This window comes from Lissotriton helveticus, chromosome 1_2 (genome assembly GCF_964261635.1).
Source record: "Lissotriton helveticus chromosome 1_2, aLisHel1.1, whole genome shotgun sequence".
Lineage (NCBI taxonomy): Eukaryota > Metazoa > Chordata > Amphibia > Caudata > Salamandridae > Lissotriton > Lissotriton helveticus.
In genome coordinates this window covers 213,264,906-213,291,364 of record NC_136058.1, presented here as the reverse complement: position 1 = coordinate 213,291,364, position 26,459 = coordinate 213,264,906, and the positions used below count along the sequence as shown (strand labels likewise).

The 26,459-nt window shown below is 43.6% G+C and overlaps 1 protein-coding gene across 1 annotated transcript in view; it reads left to right on the top strand.

Annotated features, from left to right (window-relative positions):
* The window catches only part of LOC144799863 (sodium/glucose cotransporter 4-like), an 807,114-nt gene that overhangs the window by 342,157 nt on the left and 438,498 nt on the right, over positions 1-26,459 (top strand). Inside the window, exon 6 of the mRNA XM_078671455.1 lies at positions 18,410-18,490. Within this exon, the coding sequence (XP_078527581.1) occupies positions 18,410-18,490 (81 nt within the window). The remainder of the gene's footprint in view (positions 1-18,409; positions 18,491-26,459) is intronic.

Below are 26,459 nucleotides of genomic sequence, written 5' to 3'. Positions count from 1 at the left end.
TCCCATAGAGCATATTATCAAGCCCATTATTGCCGTTTTAGCGGCAGTTTTCTGCCGCTAAAACAGCGATAATTTTATTGCGTGTCTTGATAATATGCCCCTTAGTTTCCCTTCTATTCTCCAAACTCCCCTGATGAATAATCTCATCCGTGAGTGAACAAAGGTTGGGCTGCATGGAACAAAACCCACATTTAGCATTAAAATCTCCCCCTAAAATCATTCTGAAGCAATTGTGTACTTAGGGGCATCTCTGGCTATGGACACCAATAACTTGGAAGAGAGTGACAACACTTCCAGATTTGTCTATTTGATTATTCACATGATAAAAATGTATTAATTTAAAGTAAAATTATTACAGTGCACAACCCAAACCACCTGAATACCAAAATGTGTGAACTTAATAGGAAATACCTTTGAGAATAAAATAGAGTACAACAGTATAGCCATCCCTCCCTCTGGCCTGCAGGATAGGGAGGGAATGACAAGCAAGCAAAACCTAAGAAAGCCATCCCACGCAATATCATTCAGAGCCAATGTTTCTCGGAACATAATTACATCATAATGCAACGTAGCCTGTTCAATCCCTGTTAGAAGGTTTTACAACATAACCAGCAATGTTTCGATATACTATGTCTATGGCAGTGGACTCCTTAACCATTCCCTCCCCCGATGGCTGTCACTCTACTGGATGCATCTTAGGTCCTTCCTTCTGCTGCATTTTTGGTGAAACAACAACAGAAAATGTGTCAGTCCAACGTGGCAGAACTGATAAAGATGCTAAATTATTACATAACCTTAGAGACTTTAAAAATCTAACTGATGTAAAGGAGGCTCAAGAGACACAGTGGTTTAACAGGGAAGTGACTTTATTGGGACAACAAAAGGGAGCGGACTTATCCCTTGCTGGTCAATACAAACTGTGGCCTGAGGAACGTTTGTCTTTAAACATCTATTTGGAATCTTAGAGCAGTAAGATTCGACTGACCTGGTCATAAGTTGGAGTTCATTCCAGGCACAAGACAAGCCACTACTAAGCTCATTACAACACATCCCCTTCCATTCTATAATACAAGAAAAGTTAATGGAATGAACAAATGCAACAAAAGAATTACCCGTAAGAAACAAGAGGTAAGTCATTGTTCAAACAAAATATAAGAAAACAATAACAGAGAGAAAATACAGATTCAATGAGAATCATAGTAAAGCACTAGCCAATATAATCCTTTAAATATTCTAATGGTCTCCGATCTCTCACACTCTTTTCTTCTCAGGACTTCAGCAAGCTTCCCAAATCTCTCACATTCGTGGTGGTGGGTGGGAAACACTGTTTGCTCTCACGCTTCTCTCAGTCTGTGAACTATTTTCTAAATGACCATCTTTCATCACCATGTACTCATTACATTCCTCAACTCCCTTCACCGCACAATCGCCCCCTGCAATCACACATTTAAAAGTCACCATAGCCACCCATGCCATCATCCATGAAGGTACCAATTTGGAACTACGGACTCATCACCTCATAGAGGGATTTCTGAGCGTCCTCATGCTTGATGGTCTGATTTTCCCAGACCAATTCCTCAACAGCCTTAACAATATCCTGCCAAGAAGCCTCCACCATTTAAATTACCACCGTCACCACGTGCTTGTTCTCTCAACAATTCCATTACCCTGTGTATTGTAGATAGAGGTGCAATGATGCGTAATGCAATGCTGCTCCAGAAATATTCCCATCTCATGGTACGCCAACTGTGTACTATTGTCCATTATAAGGTTCAATGGAACTCGTTCCTCAAAGAACAACTTCCCAAAGTACGAATCGTGGATTCAGTAATGATTTCTTTCTTGGACAACACACTCAACCATTTAGAAAACACATCCACAACCACTAAAGCAAATCTGAACTCACTGTGGTGTTGTTCATGCATAGGGCCAATAACATCAATGCATACACTACGCCAAGCTTCCCTTGGATTTGATAGATATCCCATACCTGATTGCACCCCTACTTAAAGACTCTTTTATCCCTCTGTACAAATACTTCACCTCACCACTAATGCAGTGACCCGGTCGCCCATGCTCGGCCACCAAAAATGTGCTTTGAGGTGTCATTTGATTAAACCCTGCACCAAATGGCCTTCATTGGCCATGTAAATTAACTTAGGTCTTAATCCCCTTGGAGTCACAAATCTTTCTCTCCGCAACAAAACATTATCTCCACACATGTTCATTCACCAAAAAACCTTGACAAAAGGCTGCACGGATACTGCCACACAACTCTCTTTCCTTTTCCCAGCAATCATTATGCACATTACTTCCTCAAGTGTGCCATCTGTATCCATTTCTTGGGACCACTCATTCATCGTAAAAGCACTGTCACCTTCTAACACATCTTGCACAGAGACTACAGCATCCTCTCTATTTTCTCCTAACTCCCTTGGTTTTTCCATAAACTTCCAATCAACTGACATCCTAGACAGGCAGTCAACCTGTGTGCTTCTCTAGCCCTGTATATGCTCCAGGATGTAACAATACTCTTGCAGCCTAGCATCCAATCTCACCAACCTCGCAGAGCCACCAGGAGAAAGAACTTTGAGGAAGTGCTTGTGATTAGAACGCAATAAGAATTCTGTAGCCCAGATACACGTATGGTAATGCTCCCTGCCCCATGCAACGACCAGAGCGGCTCTCTCAATACCAAAGTAGGTTCTTTCATTGTCAGTTAACATCCTTGATACAAAAGCAAGTGTCTTCTCACTGCTACCATGTTTTTGAGAGAGAAAGGCTACTACTTCTGTTGCACTTGCATCCACTGTGATGATTGACTTGAGTGCAATGTAAAAAGGCACCTGAATACCTGCTTCGCAAATCTCTTTCGTAATTAAATTAAAACATCCTCAATAACAATTTCAACAATTTAGTTTTGTCGGAAAATCTCAGTACAAACTTTGCATAATATTCTATGAGTCTCATAAAAAACTTTAACTATTCCTTGTTCGGGGGTCTTGGAGCAAATTCAATCAAATCCAACAAAACAATTTTGGGTTTAACTCCATCAGTTGACAACGTGTACCACAAATATTCCACTTGCTGTCAGAAAACATCATTTATCTTTGCGCAAGTTGAGCCCTATGGCAGCAACTCTATGCAAAGCTTGTTTCAATTCAGTGTTGTCTTCCCCAATGTTTTTTCCAAAACTTACTGTCATCCTAAACATACAAAATGTTGTCTTTGAACCTAGCAGCTCACCCATAAGGTACTACATGTAACTCACTCAAAAGGGCACCTTTTAGTCCCCATTTATTCCAGTTTGAAGGAGCTTTCTTGTCAGATACTGATCCCTGTTCCCTGGTCGGATCACCTCCTCATCCCTTTCAGTTGGTCCCCTACCCATGCTACTCTCCCAACCCAGCTTACGCAAACTAAGTCCATTCGCAGGTCAAAACTTCTCGCAGAAAAATGGATTCCGGCTTTATAAACCACAATGCCCCCCTCCCCGACACCACCCAGTGGTGGCTAATGATAGATTCAATAACTGGATTGAGGGTACACTAGACCAAATCTCACCCACAACAACAACTCAGTTGCACAAAGGGCCTAACAGAACGACCTGTTATACCCCCAAACTACGAGAACTAAAACAAACCTGTAAAAAAAAAACGAAAGAGTCTGGAAAAGGGACTTTTCCCTGAACAAGAAAAAGGAATATAGGGAGGCTATCAAACCGTACAAGCTCGAAATTAAAAGAGCCTAGGCCTCTTACTTTGAGGAAATTATATCCTCAGCTGCAAATTCCCCAGTGAAACGTTCTGAATTGCAAAGAAACTACTGATAGCCCCTTCTCTCCCCGATACTCCCCTAGCCACGGACCAGCGTTGCAATGAAATTGTGGAATTTTTTTATAACAAAATCCAAACAATGTACAGAACCTTTGCCCCAACCGATAGCCATACTTTCCCCCACCCTGAGGATTTCCACTTAGGGAGTAAGGAACCTCTTCTAAAGACCTTCCCCTTAATGAACCATGATTCACTCCAATGCCTCTCGGCACTTGCTAAAAACGAATCACTCAGAGGCCCTGCCTCGCCTAAGATCTTGAACCAGGTGGCAGAAGCAGTTGGTCCGGTTATTCTGGATTTGGTTAACTCATCCTTATCCTCAGGGGTGGTTCCCCCCTATGGAAAAAGCCACAGTCAAATCCCTCCTGAACAAACCTAGCACCGACCCAGATTGCCTGGCTAACTACTGTCCTATTTCAATCCTTCCAGAAATTAGCAAAAGACTGGAGAAACATGTCACTTCTGCACTCTATGGAATCTAATATTCTTCTCTATCCCTCTCAAACTGGCTTCTACCCCCGCCAAGGAACAGAAACGGCTCTTCTAGCTGTTCTGGAAGAATCCAGAAAGATCCTCGATGCAGGAGGCTCCTCTGCTGTTATTTTGTTATTTCTCAGGAGGCCTTTTATACAGTCAGTCACCGCATCCTGGTCCATCAACTCAGAAATCTGGGTGTGTCTGGAGTGGCAATCCTTCTTGGAGGGGAGATCCTTCCAGGTATTCAAGGGTGAGGTCACCTCCAAACCTTGGCCCCTCCATTGCGGGGTTCCTCAGGGATCTTTCCGGAGTCCCACACTTTTTAATGCCTACATTAAAAAGGCACCCTGGAGAAGTGTGGCTCACTGGTTAGAGGAGGCAGACCTTGAAGCAGAGGTCAGCCCGGGACCAGGGTTCAATTCCCGGCTCGCCGGGGTCTTGAGTCCTAAAATGTCCATGGACTCGACAATTCTCGCTCCGGTGCCTACTCGATTCACGGGTTAACACTCTGCGACTCTGGGCAATAGCTTGCTTAATCTCCACAACGGCCCCTCGCGGCGGGATGCCTGGCTTTCACCTTGCGGATACCCTGCTGGGATTATCTCACAGGGGAATACCAGGACGGGTTCCCTAAGCAAGCGCTTAGAAACTGCTTGGTGATTTGCGCTATATAAATTCCTGTACATTTACATTTACATTTACCCCTCGCAGACATTGTCCGACCTTATGGAGTGAACATCGTGATGTATGCCGATGACACCCAGCTGATGGCTGCACTCAACCCCTCAGATATGGCCTCCACCTACCTCTGCACCTGCCTTGAAGAAACAGCCAAGTGGATGAAACACTCTTACCTAAAAATTAAATGGCGATAAAACCAAGCTTATGCTCCTCGGCAACTCTTCGTTCTTCAGAGCAGATATGATGTGTCCATCCTCGATCAATCAATCAATCAATACATTTATAGCACGCGCTACTCACCCGTGAGGGTCTCAAGGCGGGGGGGGGGGGTCGCTTACTGCTCGAATAGCCAGGTCTTGAGGTGTCTCCTGAAGGTGAGAAGGTCCTGGGTCAGTCGTAGGTGTGCCGGGAAGGAATTCCATGTTTTGGCTGCCAGGTAGGAGAACGATCTTCCTCCGGTGGTGGTTCTGCGGATTCGTGGAACGGTGGCGAGGGCAAGGTTGGCGGAGCTGGCGGGTGGGGGTGTAGAACGAGAGGTGGCTGTTGAGGTATTCGGGGCCTTTGTCGTGGAGCGCTTTGTGTGTGTGGGTGAGGAGCCTGAACGTGATCCTCTTGTTGACGGGGAGCCAGTGCAGGTTTCTCAGGTGGGCGGATATGTGGCTGTGGCGGGGGATGTCGAGGATGAGTCGTGCGGAGGCGTTCTGTATGCGTTGTAGTTGTTTCTGAAGTTTGGCTGTGGTTCCTGCGTAAAGGGCGTTTCCGTAGTCCAGTCGGCTGGTAACGAGGGCTTGGGTGACGGTCTTTCTGGTTTCGGTGGGGATCCACCGGAAGATTTTTTGGAGCATGCGCAGGGTGTTGAAGCAAGATGATGAGATGGCGTTGACTTGCTTGGTCATCGTGAGGGAGGAGTCCAGGACGAATCCCAGGATGCGTGCCTGGTCTGTGGGTGTTGGTGCGGAGCCCAGTGCTGTGGGCCACCAGGGGACGTCCCAGGCCCATGGGGATTGTCCGAGGATAAGGACCTCCGTTTTGTCTGAGTTCAGTTTCAGGCGACTGAGCTTCATCCATTCTGCGACGTCTTTCATTCCTTCCTGGAGGTTGACTTTGGCTATGGCCGGGTCTTTGGTGAGGGAGAGTATCTGTTGGGTGTCATCGGCGTAGGAGATGATGTTGATGTTGATGTTGTGTTTGCGTGTGATGGCGGCGAGGAGGCTCATGTAGATATTGAAGAGGGTTGGGCTGAGCGAGGAGCCTTGGGGTACGCCGCAGATGATCTCGGTGGCTTCTGAGCGGAAGGGAGGTAGGCGGACTCTCTGGGTTCTGTCGGAGAGGAATGAGGTAATTCAGTCTAGGGCCTTTCCTTGGATCCCGTTGTGGAAGAGGCGGGTTATTAGGGTGTGATGGCAGACGGTGTCGAAGGCTGCCGAGAGGTCTAGGAGTATGAGAACGGTCGTTTCTCCTTTGTCCATCAGGGTCCTGATGTCATCTGTGGCTGCGATGAGGGCGGTCTCGGTGCTGTGATTAGCTCGAAATCCGGACTGGGATGGTACGAATGAGTTGTTTGCCTCGAGGAACGCAGTCAGCTGTTTGTTGACAGTCTTCTTCATGACTTTAGCCGGGAAGGGAAGAAGAGTGATGGGGGGGAAGTTCTTGAGGTCTTTGGGGTCCACTGTAGGTTTCTTTAGGAGGGCGGTGATTTCTGCATGCTTCCAGCTCTCAGGGAAGGTGGCTGACGTGAAGGATTTGTTTATGACGTTCCGGAGATGGGGTGCGATGATGGTGTCGGCTTTGTTGAAGATATGGTAGGGGCATGGGTCAGAGGGGGAGCCGGAGTGAATGGAGTTCATGACGTTGGTGGTGTCTTCGGTGCTGGTGAAGATCCAGGCGCTGAGGGTGTTGGTGGGTGTTGTTGGTTTGATGACTGGAGGCGGAGTCTGGGGTCCGAAGCTGTTGGCTTTTGGTTGGACTCAGACCTCACCCTCAAAGTCCAGGCCAGAAAGGTGGTGGCTTCCTGCTTTGGCATCATAAGGATGCTTTGCAAAGTTCTTCCCTTGCTCCCCTTTCAGGCAAAAAAGCTCATCATCCAAGCGCTCATTCTGTCACGCCTGTGCACTACGGCAACGCACTATACCTTGGTGCCCCAGACTCGGTCTTCGCCAAACTTCAAATAGTACAGAACTGTGCCGCAAGGATCCTCAGGGGAATCCAGAATCGGCAATCTGCCAAGCCCCCATTGAAAGCTCTCCATTGGCTCCCCATCCAGAAGAGAGTCCACTTCAAGGTTCTATGCATTACTCATAAACTGATGGGAAGGAATGGACCAGAGATTATCTCCTATATGGTCAAGCCCTACAGAGCCAATAGGCACCTAAGCTCATACCCAGAACTAAGAGAGTCAGAAGTGGTGGCCGGCTATTCTCATACAATGATGTCAAACTTTGGAACTCCCTCCCTCTCCAGATACGTAGGGAACCTAATCATCTGGCATTCCGCAAGCTACTGAAAACATGGCTCTTCCCTAAATGATCCTTGGAAGCCTCAGTTATTGTCCAGTTCTGGGATGCCCATTTGTAGCTATGCACTCTAGAAATGCTGCTTCATTCATTCTAGTCCCTTAAACACCTCAGCAATCATGCACTGGAAAATGCTTTCTGCAAATGACAGACCAAGTGGCATGGAAGTGAATTGAAAGGAGCCTTTCAATGTTATGAATGTTGTAAGAGGCTTTGAATCATCATGGAGCTTAATCTGCTGATACACACTTTTTAGGTCAAATTTGGAAAAGTACCTCCCCCTTTCAACATAAGGACCAATTCATTGATGTTAGGTTGCTACAATATTGTGGTTCAGAGATCTTAAATCTATACAGAACCACAATCGCCCATCAGCTTTGCGTGTAATAATAGGCGATACCTAGTTCTTGCAATATTTTGTGAATTATTATTTCATGATTTTGATGGGGTGATTTTGAAAATAGATTGCAGACTGAGAGGAGTGTGAGATCCAGCCCACCACCACGGAGGTGAGAGAGGTGAGAGATTCAAATTGAAAATAGTACTGTATTTTGTCTCTGTTATAGTATTAATATGTTTTGTTTGAACAATAACTTACCTTTTGTTTCTTAAGGGTTTTTTCAAAAGATTGTTATTGAATGTGTTCATTACATTAACTTTTGTTGTACTATAGAACGAAAGTGGAAGTGTTGTAATGGGCTTAGTAGTGTGGCTTATCGTGCCTGTCAGGTACTCCATTCTATGACCAGGTCAGTGGCATCCTACTGCAGTAAGATTTCACTACATAAGATGGAGTTCATGATAGGCATGAGACACCCCACAATTAAGCTTATTACAACCCTAAGCTCCCCCTCTTCAAATGGAAGATGGGCAGTCAAAGGGCTAGGAATTAGAGGTGGCAGTTTATAGAAAAAACCGGGCTGTATCACACAAGTTGTGGTTGTTGTGGCAGACTAATTCCACTCTGATGTAGGATATTATGTGCCAGGGCAGGATGTCTGCAATTAATAATCAGAGAGCCCCCTTCGTAACACTTCTTAGCAGAGGCAATCCAGACCACTTTCCTAGAAATAACATATCATTCCAATCCCTTATATTGAAATTGGCATGACTAGTGAGCCAATGGCACACTTTGCTTTTTTGACTGAACAGTTGATTCAGACCTATCAGGACTCAGTTAGGAACATGACTAAGGATAGCAAGAAATGGGCAAACATCAGGTGGCAAATCAATAGTATCACATGGTCCCTTGCTCAGTGGCCGTGCTGCAAATACCGTTTCACCCCTTCCTCCCTTAAGGGCATTCCATGTTTGATGATTGACACTAATACTGGTCGTTTCAATGCCCAAGCCAAATAATTTGGTTGTGTAGCATTAAACTGAGGCAGAGGCGCAACAGTGGCAACAGCCTCAGCAGCAACCTCCACACAGGATGACACTTAATTAGGGCATCTCTCTACACATAAAAGACCTCCCTCCCACAGTACTAGATCATTGTCCTGCTTTCTTCTCAAACGCGCCAATGCACCCAATTAGTGGGCTAATACACAACTCGAACGTGACAAAAAGTACAGGAGGACCCCTATTAGAAAGGTACAGGGACCAGGGGAATGAGTATGAAAATGGAATAGGATCCCTAGCGGTGGTGACCCGGGTTAGGTTAATAAATATAAAGAAAATAGCTTCCACTGCGTAATAACACTGTACAACTATCAAGTATTAGACCACAATAATAAAACAATTACTATATATTATAAGTCTAACTGTGCAGTAACTACAAAAGGGGCTCCTCACAAAGCTGCTCAAAAGACATATTGGATGAAAATTTCACATAGTTTCCAATTGTAAACAGAAGAACCCCCATAGCTGTGTCAGGAGGAGCAGGGAGGCCGATCCATTTAATCCTGAACTCCCCTCGTATTGTGACGAATTTCTGAAATTGACAAACAGATAGCTGTCGAGGCCAATACAGCACGCAGAGACAGCATGGCTAAAAAGTCTACTATCTAGACTACCCAATATGAACACCAAGTTATAAACGGTGGCAACTCCTACACAGCAGGGACCTCTCAAGTCTGGCTATCAGATACGGCCAAAAATCCTCTAGTCCCGACCACATTAATTTGGTCAGCCAATACTTCAAGCGTGGACCCACACTAGGACACAATTCCAGAAACCAAGCTCAGAAATGACAAATTGAGTTTGAAACGTTAATAACATCCTTAGAACACTGTCCTGAAGAAGGTTTTTTAAACCGAAACGCCGCGTCGACTTTTTTAAAATAAATTTCTCATGTGTTTTTATTATTGTATGTTCATTTTCCAATTTGATGTATTTTTTTAATTTGATGGAATTTGTGTATTTATTATTCCGCATATTGTACACTGACCTTCAGTGAACCCTTTTTATCTGTGAAACTGTGAATACAAAGTATCTTTTACAAACAATTGTATGTAATAAAATTATGTGAAATTTTTATCCAATATGTCTTTTGAGCAGCTTTGTGAGGAGCCCCTTTTGTAGTTATTGCACAGTTAGACTTATAATATATAGTAATTGTTTTATTATTGTGGTCTAATACTTGATAGTTGTACAGTGTTATTACACAGTGGAAGCTATTTTCTTTATATTTATTAACCTAACCCGGGTCACCACCGCTAGGGATCCTATTCCATTTTAATACACAACTCAATCAGTGATCTAAGTAACTGATAACACATCCCTGTCCAAGTCCATGTTCCAGCTGGCCGCACCAATAGCACTTGGCAGGTTACTCAATAATTGCTGGATGATGTCTGTAAGTTGAAAATCAATAGACTGTGACTGAGTTTCTGCATGCATCACATTCCTCTTTCTTTAAGCCAGTGGCCTTCTATCGGTAGTTTGCATACTCTCAAGCTGAGTTAACGAGTTACATAGGGCCAGTGAGGCAATTTCAGTAGAAGAGTTCACCGCAGATGAAGAGGGGTCTCCTGAAGTCTGATGGATATGACTGAAGAGATCCCATAGGCAAGTGAGGGGGATGATCTACCGGAGGTTCAGCTGAGCCCAATGACAGTCGCCTCTCAAGGCAAATCGATTTCCTTGCTTATCCCTACAGTTCCATCAATGAAAGAAATAAGTAAACTCCCGGGAGCTTTTGGACTGCTACTGCAAGGTGCAGCATGTGATTGGGGAGAGATAATTCAGATTCCAGAATCTTTTTAGGATAGAGACTGTTTTAAATTGTGATTCCAATGGGAAAATTAAGTTTCCCAGGAAGCTTTTTGACATGGATAACATTAGAATCAATATCAATTGAGAAAAAACACACATTTTGATTAATATTGAGCTACCACGGAAAGAAAGGAGTAGTAGATTTCATTGAATTTCATGGCTGGAGATAGCCACATGTCCACAAGTACGAAGTCAAAAGATGTGTGAGCCTGAGTGGAGATGGGTGTCCAAAATGTGGCATTTCTAGAACTAATCACTAGACTCCTCCTTTCCTCCGACCACACATAAGCTGATGCAGAAACGCTCATCTAATTATGAATCCAATAGTTAGTTTCGAGGAAATGTTAAACAAAGTGTCAGTCACAATCAGCAACTCGAGTCAGTGATTAGGACTCCTGATATGAAGCTTCGAATGGTGAGCTGGGACTCAGCCACAGTTAATAAGGGCCTCTTTGAGGTGATGTAATTTTTTTAAGCAGCAGGGGTCTGCGGACACAAACATTTCTTTTAGATGAGATTGTGTTGGGGTGAATGTTTTAGTTTTAGTGATGTGGCTCATTGTCTGGCGCGAATAAAGGTTCCTATGTCGGAGGAGTGGCTCTATGTACATTGACTCACTTGTTAGTTGTCCATGTGAGAAAAATCTCTAATCACAGTTCAGTGAAAAAGAATAGATATGTTGGAGCATGCTTGAAATATAAACATAATGATGTACATTAACTCAGAGCAGGCCTACGTGAAAAGAAAGACAGTAAGATATATAGGAGCCTTACATATAAGAAATGAATGAAACAGAATACAAATTAGAATAAGTTTTGGAAAAATTGCAATTGGTAGCACTACTGTACGCTATGCTCTGATGCCATGCAGCAAAGGCTTTTTGCTACCACAGTATTTTCAATTATACTTTAGCTACATATAATATGTGAGCATGTTTTTATGACCTTTCATCTGCACTTATTATTTCATGGAAGAAGTTTACTTTTTATATAAAAATGTATGATGAGTTGAAGATTATGTACTCACTGGTTTGGTCACTGTCAAAATCGTTTAATGTGTTTGGCTGATATCTGGCGTAACCTCCAGACTAAGGGGCCGATTATGATCGCGGACGGACTTGAGTCCGTCCGCGATCACCGAGGATGAGGGAACGTCCACATGGGCTGCGGCGTTCCCTCCTGTGTTATTAGGATGTGACCGCCACCCTGGCGGTCACATCCTCTATTTTTAACATTGCGGCGGGTGCAGCTTCAAGCTGCACCCGCAGCAATGTTAAAAATGCACGCATTGCATTTGTATGTAGAAAGTGGCAGGCACCGCGCGGTGCCTGCTGCTTTCTGCATACAAATGCAGGGGGGTACCATAGGTACCCCCCATGTGCACCCCCCACCCCCCTTCACCTAGGGGGCCCGCAACGGGCCCCTGCAGTGAAGATCCGTATGCTTTTCAACGGCGGTAAACCCGCCGCGGAAAAGCATATCTTGGCAGCAATCCTAATATGGCGGACGGTGTCTGAGAGACACAGCCACCATATTAGAGCTTTTCCGCCGCGGTTGTAAGCCAACCGCGGCGGAAAAGCGGCGGACGGAAACCAGGACCCACCAGCCATCCTAATGTGGCGGTGGGTCTTTGGTGGGTCCGCTGCGGTTTTTCCACATCCTCCGGGCCGGCGGTGGCTTCCGCCGGCCCATAGGATGCGGAAATTCCGCAATCATAATAGGCCCCTAAAAGTTAATAAAAAAACAGGTAGAGCAAAATCAGGGACTGCTACACAGTGTGGCATGCATGCCTCACCATGCAGGAAAATGCTGCAGGTGCTATCATGGCTGCTGTCTGCATGTCAGGCTCACGTATGAGCCTAAAGGCCCACTACTGTCAGATTTCTGAAGCCCCACCCGGCCAGGATTTAACTCCCCATAAGGCGGGCAGGCTCACAGCGGCTTTGGCTGTCCTTCCTCTGGAAGGTATGGTGGTGGCGCCACTTGACAACCGCCAAAGTCAATATCAGGCCCTCAGTATTATATTCTTCTGAGATTATTTAATTGAATGCAGTGGGTAGGAGAAACAGCTGAACTTCACAGAAATCAGAAGTAGAAAAAATTGGTACATTATGAACTACAATAGCAGGTCAATATTATTTTACCAATGTTTTATTTGTGATACTTGGTACTCAAAACTGATGAACGGACATCTACACTGGATAGCAACATTAAAGGATACTATGTAATAATAGAAGAATAGCTCATAACTGGGAGCTGGCAGATGATATAACCTATTTGAAGTGTTCCTTTGGAAATGCACATAACTTCTCCAATAAATAAATATAACGATTTAATGATATAAGAGATAAAATATTCCCTACCATACATTATAAGAATAGTGCAAGTCGCTGAGGTGTTCCATACAATATAGAAAAACAAGTCTGAAGCCTAAGTTCCTTTGTAAGGTTATGGAACTCCAAAGTGACTTTCAATATCTTTATCATGTATGCCAGTGGATACTTTATTCCACATAATACATGGTCACACCATTACCTTTCACACAAACAACTTCAAACCTCGGTGCATAGCTCTTTTTATATGAAAGAGCAAGCATGTTTGCAAAGATGAAGAAAAAAAATAAAATCTGTAGTGCAAACTGAAACACATCAAAAACATTAGATAGTTGTTGCAAGCAGTTCGGAATGCCTAAAAACATGCAGAAAGGTTCTAGATTTTCTTTATCTAAGGAGTGCAAATAATACACATATTCTCTCTGTTTATCTTAATTTGAGCAGCAATTGTACACAAAGACAGATTTCGAAGAGGGAAAACATTCTAAAAAGACTTTTCAATCATCAGCAATAATCAATATAAATTACAAGTCATAATTGGTGCCATTGTTCATACATAGTATGAACCAGAGGGAACTATTACCACCAGTCAAGTAAACACTTCCTGAAAAAAGATTACGAGCATACTAAAGTGCAGGACATTAAAAAAATGTGATTGGAGATAATTCAGAAAAAAAACATCATTACTAAGGTTCCTTCAGAATATGGCAAAGTGCATAGACAGGCAGGAGTAAAATAGTCGCTGGACACCAACAACCCTGACTCTCTGCTTGTCACTGAAAACATTTAAAATAGAGCAGAACAAAGAATAGTAGTGTTCCGTTTTCGTTTCTTTAAACCTCTGCTTCAATTCTGCTGTGACATGACCTGCATTACACCTCGGCTGCAGGCTCTGAAAGCAGTCAATTGTGACTTCAGTACTGAACTGTATAAAACACACAATAGTCGAGTTCTGACTTCTTTTCCTTATAATCGGCGACTGCGTGTATCACCAGTTGCTGACTATAAAGAAATTAGAGGATTAGCTTTCATACAGGAATTAAAGAATCCAATGTATTATATTGTATTTCTTTCATTGTCAGTATGATGGCTTAGAGACAGGGCAGGAAAGGAAGCCCAAAGCAACCCTAGGATTTTTGTCAGACCATCTCCCCCAGGGGTTGCAGGAGTGAAGCGCTGATGCTTTTGTCATTGGGGGCCAATATTTCAGCACTGCTGCAAAACTGGCCCCCAGTGATAATACTGGCCCCCACGGTACAAATCCTGTCCCCACCATGCCAGCCTCCGAGGGAAATGTCTGATCCTCACTATGGCCAGTCCGACCCTCCTCAGAGAGTTAGGTGCTCAATGCTGGTATCCGGAGTGACCTCCAATTTGCATGTTTTAATATCCACTGGCCACTTCCATCTTTCATTATTCCAGGATCGGTACATTGAATAGTATTAATTTCAGCCGCGGCCCATTCAGGTAACAGCTTTGGGGCTGTGAGGCCAGATCAGGGGGTATTTTGACAGACGACCTTGAGGGGAAATTAAATAAATAATTATTTTCCCACGTGATTATCTGTCGAGATCCCCCCCTAACATGGCTCCACTGCTTCACCGCTGTTGCTAGCACAAGCAGCGGCTGATTAATGTTTGAGCTAGTTACTTATGTAGTGTACAGCACCTAGAAATGCACCACTGTGGTATTAGGCACAACTTTAAAATGCTATAAATATTTTACTGGTGTTCTATCTGTAATAACTGGTAGAAGAAATTCTATTTTGCAGGAAGGATTAGAGGCACACTGGACGGAGCAGTGTAATAATTGGTCAACACTGGGAACCTGTGAATTGTAGTGAAAATGACACAGGAAAGAAACCGAGATAATTATTATATCAAGCTGTAGGAGTTGAAAAGATAGAAATCCCTAAGAGCTAAAGTGTCAGAAAAAGAAATAAGACAAAGAAAACAAGTGAAAAGAGAAAGAAAGTGACAAGATGAGGAAGGAGGTTCACAATCACAAACCACAATATGGATAAACTGATCTGCCTGCTTCACTGGGGATTCAAAACATCTCAGGAGATGGGGACATGGTTCCTCTCACCCCACCACCTGCCATGGAAATGTCTCCTGCCTCACACCAAGGTGGATACGTTCTAAAGGGAACAGTACAGGCTTTTTGAGGGGCCAGACATTATAGGCCCACTTGACGCAGACCACATTACTGGACACAGTTACCCAGGGTTCTCTTCCTAATATTGTAGTCCACACCCACCTGCAGATGACAGACACTTCAGACTATGGCAACAAGTCAATACTTATGGATCTGAGCATACGACAGACACTCCACACTATGGCGGCAATCCAATACTCATGGACTCGAGCTATAACTCATCCTGACATGAGCACTATCTGCGGCCCAGGTCTTTGCTCATGAAAACAAAGATATACTCACACTAATGTTTCTTAGTGAAAAGAGCTTGCACATCACTTCTTGTGAGACTGAGAGATCATTTTAAGTGTTTTCCATGCTAATCGAGGAACCATGTTCCTGATCGTACTCATGGTAGCTCTAGGATGTGAAAAAAGCCATAATGAACATTCAGTCATAGTTTGTCAGATTACATGTTCTGAAACCTTATTTATGACTATTGTCCTATTCCCCATAAATGGTTTCTATGTAAAGCACTCTAGCACCTATTCAGGCTGCTATGTAAAATTGCAATTAAATGAAAAGAAGGAAATAAATATGATGTTTGTTTAATAAAAGTGAGTGCTAGGGGTGTGCGAAGCGGCATATGTTTTTCTACACATAGATACAATGAATCCCCACAAAAAGGGACATCATTAATGTGCTGTATGCATAGTGTTTCTACTGTCAAGTCAATCGAAAGAAAAAAGGATATGTAAGTGCTCCCACACAAAGCCTCACTAGTTACCTAAATGGTCTCACAACATGAGAAAAAGATATGACATGCACCCAGTTTGAAAGTTCTTGCCAGACATTTCTGCTACAAAGCAAATGTCTGGAATATCCAGTGGCACAGTGAGTGCGAGCTAATAGTGCATTTGTGGGGGAGGGGGGGTCGGTAGTGATGTGGGGGAGTTTAAATGATGCTTGACTGCTCTTGTGTTTTCTAAACCCAGTCACCCTCTACCACTACATGACGCCCTCCCCTTCTTCTCTCACAAACCCCCAGTTCATTGCTTGAGGCAGTACTGAGGTGCTGTAGTGTAATTATGTGGCTGCCTGATGGCTATTGTAAGAATCTTAGTGCAGATGGGATGTTGGTAGCGTGATTGTGTAATTGTGGAGTGCTCTTAGGTTGGTACTGTGATGGTGGTTCTTCATGTGGGAAAAATCTCCAGTCACCGTGGTTGCCGTCATGTGAAGTGGGACAAGGTAATATTATGGAGAAGTGAGGCACATATTAGCAGTTGCTAGTGAGGAACATTTAGTGGTAGTGAAGTGCTAAAAGTGTTTGTGCATTGCTGTGATGTCTAATATATGTGTGTGGGATGGTAGTGATGAGCATAGAGTGATAGTGTGACTCTGTAGGTGGTATTTCTGAGTAATAGTGTGGTGCTGGAATGCTGACAGTGATAATGTGCTGTTCAGTGGTGGTATTGCAATGCTGGAAGGTGGTGTTAAATGTGAGTGGTATGAGGGTGGTGGGATGTGGAATTGTGGTTCTGTGAGGCACTAGTGCAGTGAAATGAGATCACATTGACACTGTAGAGAAGGTTGTGCAATGATGTAGATGATTGCGCATTCTTTCAGCTTGTTTGTGCAGAGCGGTGACAGGGATGAATGATGATGTTGGTAGTTGGGGTGGTAATGTTGTGGTGAAAAGTGGTGATGTCCTGTGGGAAGGAATGCAGTAACACTGGGAGTTGTATTGTGGTGGAACACAGAAGAATGGGTCTTTGAGGATGTAGTATGGGGCTGTTAATTTGCAGTGTGATGGTTGAGATTTGCAGAATAGGAGTGGCTTGGTTGGGCTGTTCTGTACATTTGCAGTGCTATGAAACTATAATATGGTAGGCGAGTGGAAGATCAGTGCTGTGGAATTCTAGTGTGATGTATGAAGAGGGATAACATTGTTAATTGTGTTAGTGCAGTGTAAAAGGTTGTGTGAGGACAGTGGTGGTGTGAAGTGCCAATGTGTTTGCTTTAGTATGATTTTAGCTGTGTAGTGGTCATAACTGGCTGTGATTTGACTGGGGGAAGAGCAGTAATAGTGGTGGTAGTGAAGTCTTGGGAAGTGGAAGTGTAGAGTTCAAATGTTGTAATTTATACAAAGAAGGAAGCAGTTCATGGAAGTGGGTTTATATAGAGTGCCATACTCAAAATGTTATGCTAGAAGGCTAGTGATATTGTTCTAGGTGGTGACAGGGAAATGTTATAGTTGTAGTGTAGTATTTTAAGAACAACAGTGGTGTTTGTGTGGGTCATAGGGCAATGTGAGGTTGTGATCCTTCAGTATTCTTGCAGTGGAGTGCTAGTTGGTGACTGTGTGGTGTTGGTTGGCTACTTATGTTATGATGGATGATAGAAGTGTGTGGTGGTAGTGTGATTATGGAGATAGCAATGTAGCTGTTTGAGGTGAAATTGTGTTCGTGGGGAAGCAGTAATGTAATGGTGAGGGATGGTAGTACAATGCTGTTGGTGAATGTGCACTACTGTGATAGGAAATCTATAGCTGGCAAGATAGAAATTTGGGATTGTAGCGTGACACTGAGATAATTGTATAGTGCAGATAAGTAGAAGTGTGTTGGGTGTTTAAAAGGACAAGGGCAAATTTAAGAGTTATTGATACACGTGTGGATATAAAAGGAGTGCATAAGGGTTATGGTGGACCATCCTCACCCTGGCCAGCATTGGGTTCAAACACATACATTAAGCACCAAATGGATATTCATTTCTGTTGGTCCCTTTGCTTAACATGATTTGTGCTCTACCTATGAGCTTATTGGCTGATTCAAACATGTTGCAATATCTTATCTAATCAATCGGAAAGCCATAATGCATTAAACCAATTAAAAGTATAATATGCCTAACTGAGCAGCAGAACACTGTTTTGTAGATGCATTTCTGTGAGAACCTAAAGGCAAAGCATGACTTGGATGTTATTTTCCTTTTTAACATGGAAAGCTTTGTAGTCTCATGTCTGTGCAGAATGGAAAATTGAAATCCATTTTTGTCATTGCTTTTGCCTATTCCAAGCTGAGGTTCATTATGTAAATATCACTGAAGGCCACTGGCTAAAAATAAGACAAATATGCATGTGAATAAAAGATTTAATTTGGATGGTGCAACCTCAATTTTCATTGTATTAAAGTTCTGAATGTATCCATGTCTTATTGCAGGTGGTCTAACTGCAGTGATTTATACAGATACACTTCAGACTGTGATAATGGTTGTTGGATCATCTGTCCTTATGTTCATTGGTAAGTAACTATCACATGATAAGAGATATGTTGTGGGTAAATAATTGGAGTACTGATGGAGTAATAGAGTTGTGTGTTTAGGATTCCATGGCATTACATTAATTGGGTTTATATGCAGTCTCCATGATCCTCATGCCTCCCAGCACAAGTGAATGAGGTGATGGAGGAGGTCGCACGGATCCTACTGGGAAGGATATTGCTTCCCTTGGTGACCGGCCTGAACTTGCTATGCTGGGTGGTAAGTAGAAGGTGGATCCACCAGGAAATAATTTTGCAAGGCACAAGACACCTCCGGGTGTTTGTGCGCTTTTATAAATCCTGTGTTAGCATTAACACAGTGGAGTGCCTCACTCTTGAGGACCTGAGGCAGCAACTGGAGCCCAAGTAGCTGGTGATACCTCTGGAGATCACCTCATATATTTTAGGAGAATGTCTTCATGTAGAGTGATCCTAAGGCTCCTGTGGGGCAACTCATGATAGTTCCCATATGTTACAGGGCTTTCCTACTGGAGGTGGCTCATGAGACCCCTGGCATATGGAGCACGGCAAAACCTGTGCCAGGCTTGTCACCCACTAATATTGGCTACAGATAAAGACAGCCTCTGGTGCATTCTCTAGGTCTTCTCTTACCAGCCAGGCTAGTGGGAAGACTGAGGAAAAGCTGAAAGCTCCCATGACTGTTTTTGGCACAGCCTTTGAGTGGGTGGGCATTGATATTGTAGGACTGTTAGAAACCATGCCTTAGGCAACAGGTTTATCCTGGTCTTGGTGGTCTATGCTCATCATTTCCCAGAAACCTTCCCTCTGAGAGCCATCACTGTACCTATAGTTGCAAAGTCCGTGATGAGGACCTTTACCAAAGTGGGTTTCTTTAAAAGGTGGTGTCAGACAGGGGCACCAACTTCATGTCCCTGTATATGACGGTAGGCAGCCTTTACCACACAGTCGGAACCCCGCATGCCTTTACCACACAGGCTTAGCCACTAAAGGTTCTAAAGGCATGATTGGTAAAGGCATGTTCATTGTGAAAGTTTTAAAGGTAAATATATGTAAGTATTATTGTTTTTACCTTTTAAGTGCTTTATAGATGTGTATATATATGTGTATATACATATATATATGTAGCATACACCATAAGGATGGTTTGAGAGCACTACAACATTTTCTGGATAAGCGACCTATCCAATTTCGCAATCATAACAAGAAGTTGGTGAGTTTAACTGAATTTTGTTTAAACAACTACTACTTCCTGTTCCAGACCCAATTTTACCAACAAGTGAGAGGCGTGACTATGGGGGCAAGTTTTTCCCCCAGTTATACCTGCCTCTACTTGGCGTGGTGGGAAGAGATGATTGTCAACACCATGTATGAAGAGATACTATCCAGTCATGTAATTAAATGGGTCAGATATATAGACGATCTGTTTCTGATATGATGAGGCGACATATCATGTGCAGAAGCTTTCATTGCCAATTTGAACAAAAATTTACATTTTACTTATAACATCAGTAATCAATCTGCCTATTTCCTAGATGTGGAGGTACTGGTTGCAAATAATCATTTGGAAACACGGGTATTTCGTAAACCCACGGCAGGAAACACTGTTCTGCACGCATCTAGTTTCCATCCTAAGCACACAATAAATAGCATCCCTTATGGGGAAATGCTCCGTATGCGTGGGCTGTGCAGTAGAGAAGAAGATCTTATGCAGGCACAAAAGGATTGCCAGGATCGCTTCTTAGCCAGAGGTTATTCCTCCGCAACCATAGATGCAGCGATTTCTAAAACCAACCAACTAAGCAGGGAAGACCTTTTGTCCAAAACCAAATTACAATCTGGTTTCAAGCCAAGTGCAGAAGCTAGCAATCCTAGACTCATTCTGACAGACAGCTATCAGAGAGAGGACATATGCAGAATTATAAGGAAAAACTGGCATATACTACGTAATGATTCATCAATTGGTAAATTAATCCCTAAAAATCCTATCATTACGTACAGAAGGGCAACCTCAACTAGTGATTATTTAGTAAAGAGTAGCCCTGAGATTGTCACTAGCAAGAATTGCCTTTCAGGACAAACAGGGTTCAGAAAATGTCAGACTTGTACATTGGCAGTATTAAACTGCCAGTCCATAGGAGAGTCCTCAACACATGAGAGCCATTACCAATATTGACCCGAGCTATCCAGTGGCCCGCCATTTCAGGGAAGTCCACAACAACCAATTATCAGATCTAAAATATTTTGTTGTGGACACTATACCTTCCCTAAGATGAGGTGGCAATAGAGAGGCAAATTTGAGAAAACTGGAAACTCATTACATCTTAGAGTTTGACAGCAAGAGTCCGAATGGCCTCAACACCACTGAGGATTTATATACATGGCTCTAATAGGTCAAACCGAGGGAACATATCAGCAACAATATCTGTCACTACTGTAAAAATATAAGTGCATAAACAATTTTTACAGTTTTACATTTGATAGTTAAACTGCCTAAAAAATGCAATAACAAATAGGATTATCTAGAATGAAATAAAGTTGACTATCTATGGTTCTTACATCACGCCCATTCCCTTGAGCATTTCTCCACTGAAAGAAATACAAAAAGATTCTGTTTTGAAAACACAAAAAGCACTACATCACTATAACGGTGTTAATTGTACATAGCACTGAGGCACTTTATAATTCATATTTATTAAAAATGTTTAGCACTGTTTATATGCACTGTTTTAGACAACTGTTTTTAACTGTTTGGGTACAATAATAGGATATGTGTGAAAATACGTTTGAGAAAATTGTGATACATTCGTTTTAAAGTTGTAAATATTTACAAAATTTACCATTGAATTAATTTTTTGACTTTTTAGGTATTTATTATATTTATGGGCCAGAACTAACAATAGCTTTGGCTTTTAAATACTAAATATTTATTATATTTGTGAGCCAGAAGTAAAACTATTATCCTGTATTCAAACAGTTATCAAGTTATCATCATGAAATCATCAATGTGAAATAACATATACAAATAAAGGTTATGGTATTTTTTTTAATGAAAAAACTTAAAAAGCATTACGCAGCTAAAAAAAAGACTTAGGAAAAGTAAGTCTGTTGTTTATGTCGTCTAATGCACTGTCACTTTAAATGTGGGAAAAAGGCTTTGACATGTCATGTGATCAAGGGCTTTCGAGCCCGAAACGCGTCATGGCGGCATTCAAGCACTGAATAAAATTGCAAGTCTGTGGAGTATGGGCTGCAAGCAGGATAATTGAAAAATATATATATGTGTGTGTGTAATGTGTGTGTGTATTTATATATATATATATATATATATATATATATATATATATATATATATATATTCATTTATTTGCAACAGTGTTATCCAGCTACTTAGCACATGAAAGATAACCACACATAATATTATTAACACTGCACTAAGGCCTATTAAAAGCAAGAAGCTATAAGCTATAATTAACAGAAGGCCATGAATGAGTGTTATCTCGAAAGGGAAACGCACATCAGCTGGGCTAAGCTCCTCTCAGAATTGACTTGAAATCATCTCCCAACATAGGAATGAATGCTGCAGCAGTGCAGTCTCTTTATATGCACAACAAAGCCCACCACAAGACTTTTTTGCAAAAAGGTGGACACTCCTGCATATGTCTAGAGAATCCAGCAATAAATGTTCTATTAAAAAAACCAAGTGGTCTTTGCCTACTCTGGTATTGTCAAAAGGTATATAATATAGTAACTACCAGCACAGTTGTGTCACAAGCATAACACTTGATATAGAAAAGGTGCACATTGGGGAGATAATTTTTTATGTATATATTACCTACTGGCGGTTGCCAATAGGTAGTTATAGTTAGGACTTACCCTGGGCTTAATACTACACTACGTTAACGGAGCATGCAAAGTTTGTTCTAATTCGCACTCCACAAATTGCACGTAGTACAGTACTAAAACTGTGCTTAATCACGTAGTGAAGCAGCTAAATCAACAACATCCTCAGATGCTTTGAAGAAGCAGTTTTACATGCTTAAAAGCAAATAACCAATTCACAAAAGTGAACTTTTACAATGAAAACATTAGGCAATGAGAGAGTTGATGATTTTGGGGTCCCCCCTAACCTAGGGGGAGGACCAAGCAGATGCCTTGAACATAAAGAGCATACACAAAAAGCATATTTTGTTGAACTTCAGTGGTGGTCCCATCCTCATAGGACCAACCCAAGCACAGTTATTGGCAAAAAAACTATCCCGACCAAAGGCCCTGCAAAGTCGTTACTACATCTAGTCGTTACTAGATGCCCCTCACGAGTCAAATGCAAAGCATGGAAATTATTCTTACATCAAGCTGCAGTTCCACTAGTCGTTACTAGATGTTCCTCATGAGTCAAATGCAAAACCATTGAAACCCTTTCATCAAACATTTGCATTTGACTCGTGAGGGACATCTAGTAACTACCAGTTGAACTGAAGCTCTTTGTAGAAATATTTTGATATTGGATGCTATATAATATTCACTGCCCACTGCTAATCTCATCCCATAATGCTTTGCAGGGCCTTTGGTTCGGAATGTTGTTTTGCTAATAACTGTGTTTGGGGTGGTCCAAAGAGGATGGGACCACCACCAAATCATTCAATGAAATGTGCTTTTTTGTTTTCAAGGCATCTGTTTGGTACTCCCCCTGGGTTAGGGAGGATACCAAAATCATCACCTCTCTCACTGCTTGCTAATTTTTCAGTGTCACCTTTGTGAAAGTACTATAAGCACTTTAACATTTAAAGATAGAGATACTTAAGTTATCATAACTGGCACTGTACAGGATGCTATTTGCAATTGTTTTGCAATTTTTTCACAGTGCAGACAAGTACACACTGTCATCAGCTACGCTACGCAGACTACGTGTACTACGTGAAGTTCAAAGTATACTACGTGAAGCTACGTGTGGTGCTGCTACGCAAACTATGCCCAGGCCTAATTAGGACCAATTATCCATAGGAAAAAAATGCTTTTCTTTTCCCAATACCTCTGGCGCCGGTTGACGAATCTCCGCGATATTTTCAAAACTCGTGGGGCGCTCCGGTTAGCTACTATCTTGTTTCAGGGTGATTCGGAATGCGGGGGGTGAGAAAAAAGGGGGGTCCCAAAATGTGTTTTCTCCGTGTTAATTCCCACAGGAAACTTTAGACGAGGCTACACCCCAAACAGACGAACGGAATTACACTAAATGTGGCAAAACGGTAGCCCCCTTATTTCAGAAAGAACTTTTTTTTTTAAATGCTGTAAATCTGTTCAGAAGTTCCTGGGAAATTCAAGAAAAAGAGGTGAAAAAATGAATTTCCCTTAGGAAACTTTAGACACAGCTACAGCTGAAAATGCTGGACGGATTAGGCCAAATTTTGCAGAAAGGTAGTGCTTGGCTCAGAAAGCACTCTCTTTCTTAAATGGTGTAAATTCGTTCAATAGTTGTTGAGAAAATGTAAAAAAAAATATCGAGACACGGAGGATCCACGCACCCTGCTGATCAAGAGCTTCCTGCTAATTGGCTGTCAACACTTCAAACCAGGAAGTGTTGGCAGCCATCTTGTGCCTCGGTAACCGAGGCACAAGAAAACAGGGAAACAGATGTAAAAACAAGATAAGGGGGCAAGGTAGAAACACCCTGACCCCCTAGGTCTGCTCTGGGGGTCCCACAATGACCCGCAGAGCCCAAAAAAGCATAAAAAAACCAAAAAAGTGGCAAGATTCGCGCACCCGGCACAAATTTTATGCCAACATTTAAAAAAAAAGTTTTATATAGCTCCCGGGTGGGTCAGGTCCCGGGGGCAGAGAAAAAAAAGTGGTCTCCAATCCCCCCCATGCTGCCCGAGGGACCGCCACCTCCCCGTGCTTGGTTAATGAGTTGAGGGAGGCACTCAGCACCCCTGCAGCCCTGGGGACTGCCACTCCCCGGGGCTTTTTTTTTAACCTCTTGGATGCTATGGGAATTCCCCTGCTGCGCTGGGATTTCGTGATCCTCATTGGTTTATGACGAGCTGGGCTCGTCATGAGCGTGCGAGGAGGCTACTGCATGACGAGCCCAGCTCGTCATGAGCATGGAAGGGGTTAATGGGTGGGGCCTCCAAGGACCTCCAAGCCCCGGGGACCGCCACACCGGGATTTTATTGAATATTTTGCGGGGACACAGCTCCCACGCTGCCAGGGGCACCGCCACCCCCGGGGCTTTAAAAAAAAACTAATATATACCTGTTTTGGGGTGCTCGAGCCCTACTCACATGCCCCGGGGACCGCTACCTCCCCGGGGCACTAATATTGAAATGCCGGGGTCTGTTATGGACCCCCGAGGCCCGGGACCACCACCTCCCAGGGCATGTGCAAACATTATGAGGGTGCCCCCCTCATGAAGCCTGTGATGGCCCTGGGGACCACCAGCCCCCAGGGCTGGCTCCTTGCAGTGTCCCAGGGTGCACACACCCAGGACACTGCAGTTTGCTATGACAGGGCGGGATCCGTGTGGCTCCTGCCCTGTCATAGCATACTGTGGTTTGGGTTTTAAAATCCAAACCACATTGCTTTTCTACACAGGGAGCTGCATGTCAGCAGCTCCCCATGTGGAAAAGCAATGCCAGTTCACACAGGACGCGGGGAGCCGGCGGGACCTTGGGGGCATTGGGGACCCCTCCACGGTCCCCAACTGAGAGGGCCTACCCCGGGGGATGGGGTCCCCAGGGCTAAACGAAGCCTCAGGAGGAGGGCCACGCAGCTCCCCTCCCGATATAAAAAAAAAAAAATAGGGGTCAGGCCCTCGGGGATGGGGTCCCCAGGGCCTAAAAAACAGGAAAGGAAGGGGGGCCACACAGTACCCTTCTAAAAAAGAAAAGAAAAACGCGCTATAGGCCCCGTCCCCTCTCACCAACACTGTGCAAATGCGCCCTGTGGCGCATTTTAAGATGGGAAGTTATTTCCCCTACAATCCTGAGGGTCCCTGGAGACTAACTAGCCCACCAGGTACCTCCAGTTAGCGTCACAGGGCTGCGTTGCCGAGAGTTGGTCTGAGGCCAAGCCCCTTTTTACACCTCTCTGCAACGCAGCTCTGTGGCACTTACTGGAGGTACCTGGTGGGCAAGTCGGCCCCGAGGGACCCTCATGATTGAAGAGGAATAAATTCCCCAGCTTAAAACGCACCACGGGGTACGTTTGCCCAGTGGTGAAAGGTGGGGTCGGGACCTGAGGTGGCATGTGTGCAAAGAGGCCCTGTGGCGCGTTTTGAGTAGGGGAATTAATTCCTTTTCAATCATGAGGGTCCCTGAGGGCCAACCTGCCCACCAGGTACCTCCGGTAAGCACCACAGAGCTGCGTTGCAGAGAGCTCTCTGCCACGCAGCTCTCTGGCGCATAATAGAGGTAACTGGTAGGCTAGTCGGCCCCCAGGGACCCTTAGTATTCAAGGGGAATTAATCCTCCAACTTAAAATTCCCCACGGGGCGCATTTGCACAGTGGTGAAGGGAGGGGGCGGGACCTGAGGTGACATGTCAGGATTCAAGGGGACTTAATTTCCCAACTTAAAACGGCCACAGGACGTGTTTGCACAAGTCACTTCAGGCACCCCCTCTCTTCACCATTGTGCAAACCCACCCTGTAGCGCATTTTAAGAGGTAGTTTTAATCCCTCCACCCTATTATGTACTAGGGCCTTGCAGAGGAGGTCATGCTAATCACAGGGGTACCCAGTGATGTCACTGACCATGTCATGAGTGATGTAATATGTGACGTCATCAGCAGTGCATTGCAGGGGCTCGAGTTATAGTAAGCAGAACTAACTATAACAGAGGAATTTCTATGGTTTTGTACGAGTGAAATGTCCAGCTAACTTCAACACCCCTGAAACCTATGGTTTTTTCAGTGAATATATACGATTTTTTAAATGCTAATTTCTAACTATAACGTGCCTGAAACTTTTGTTTTTT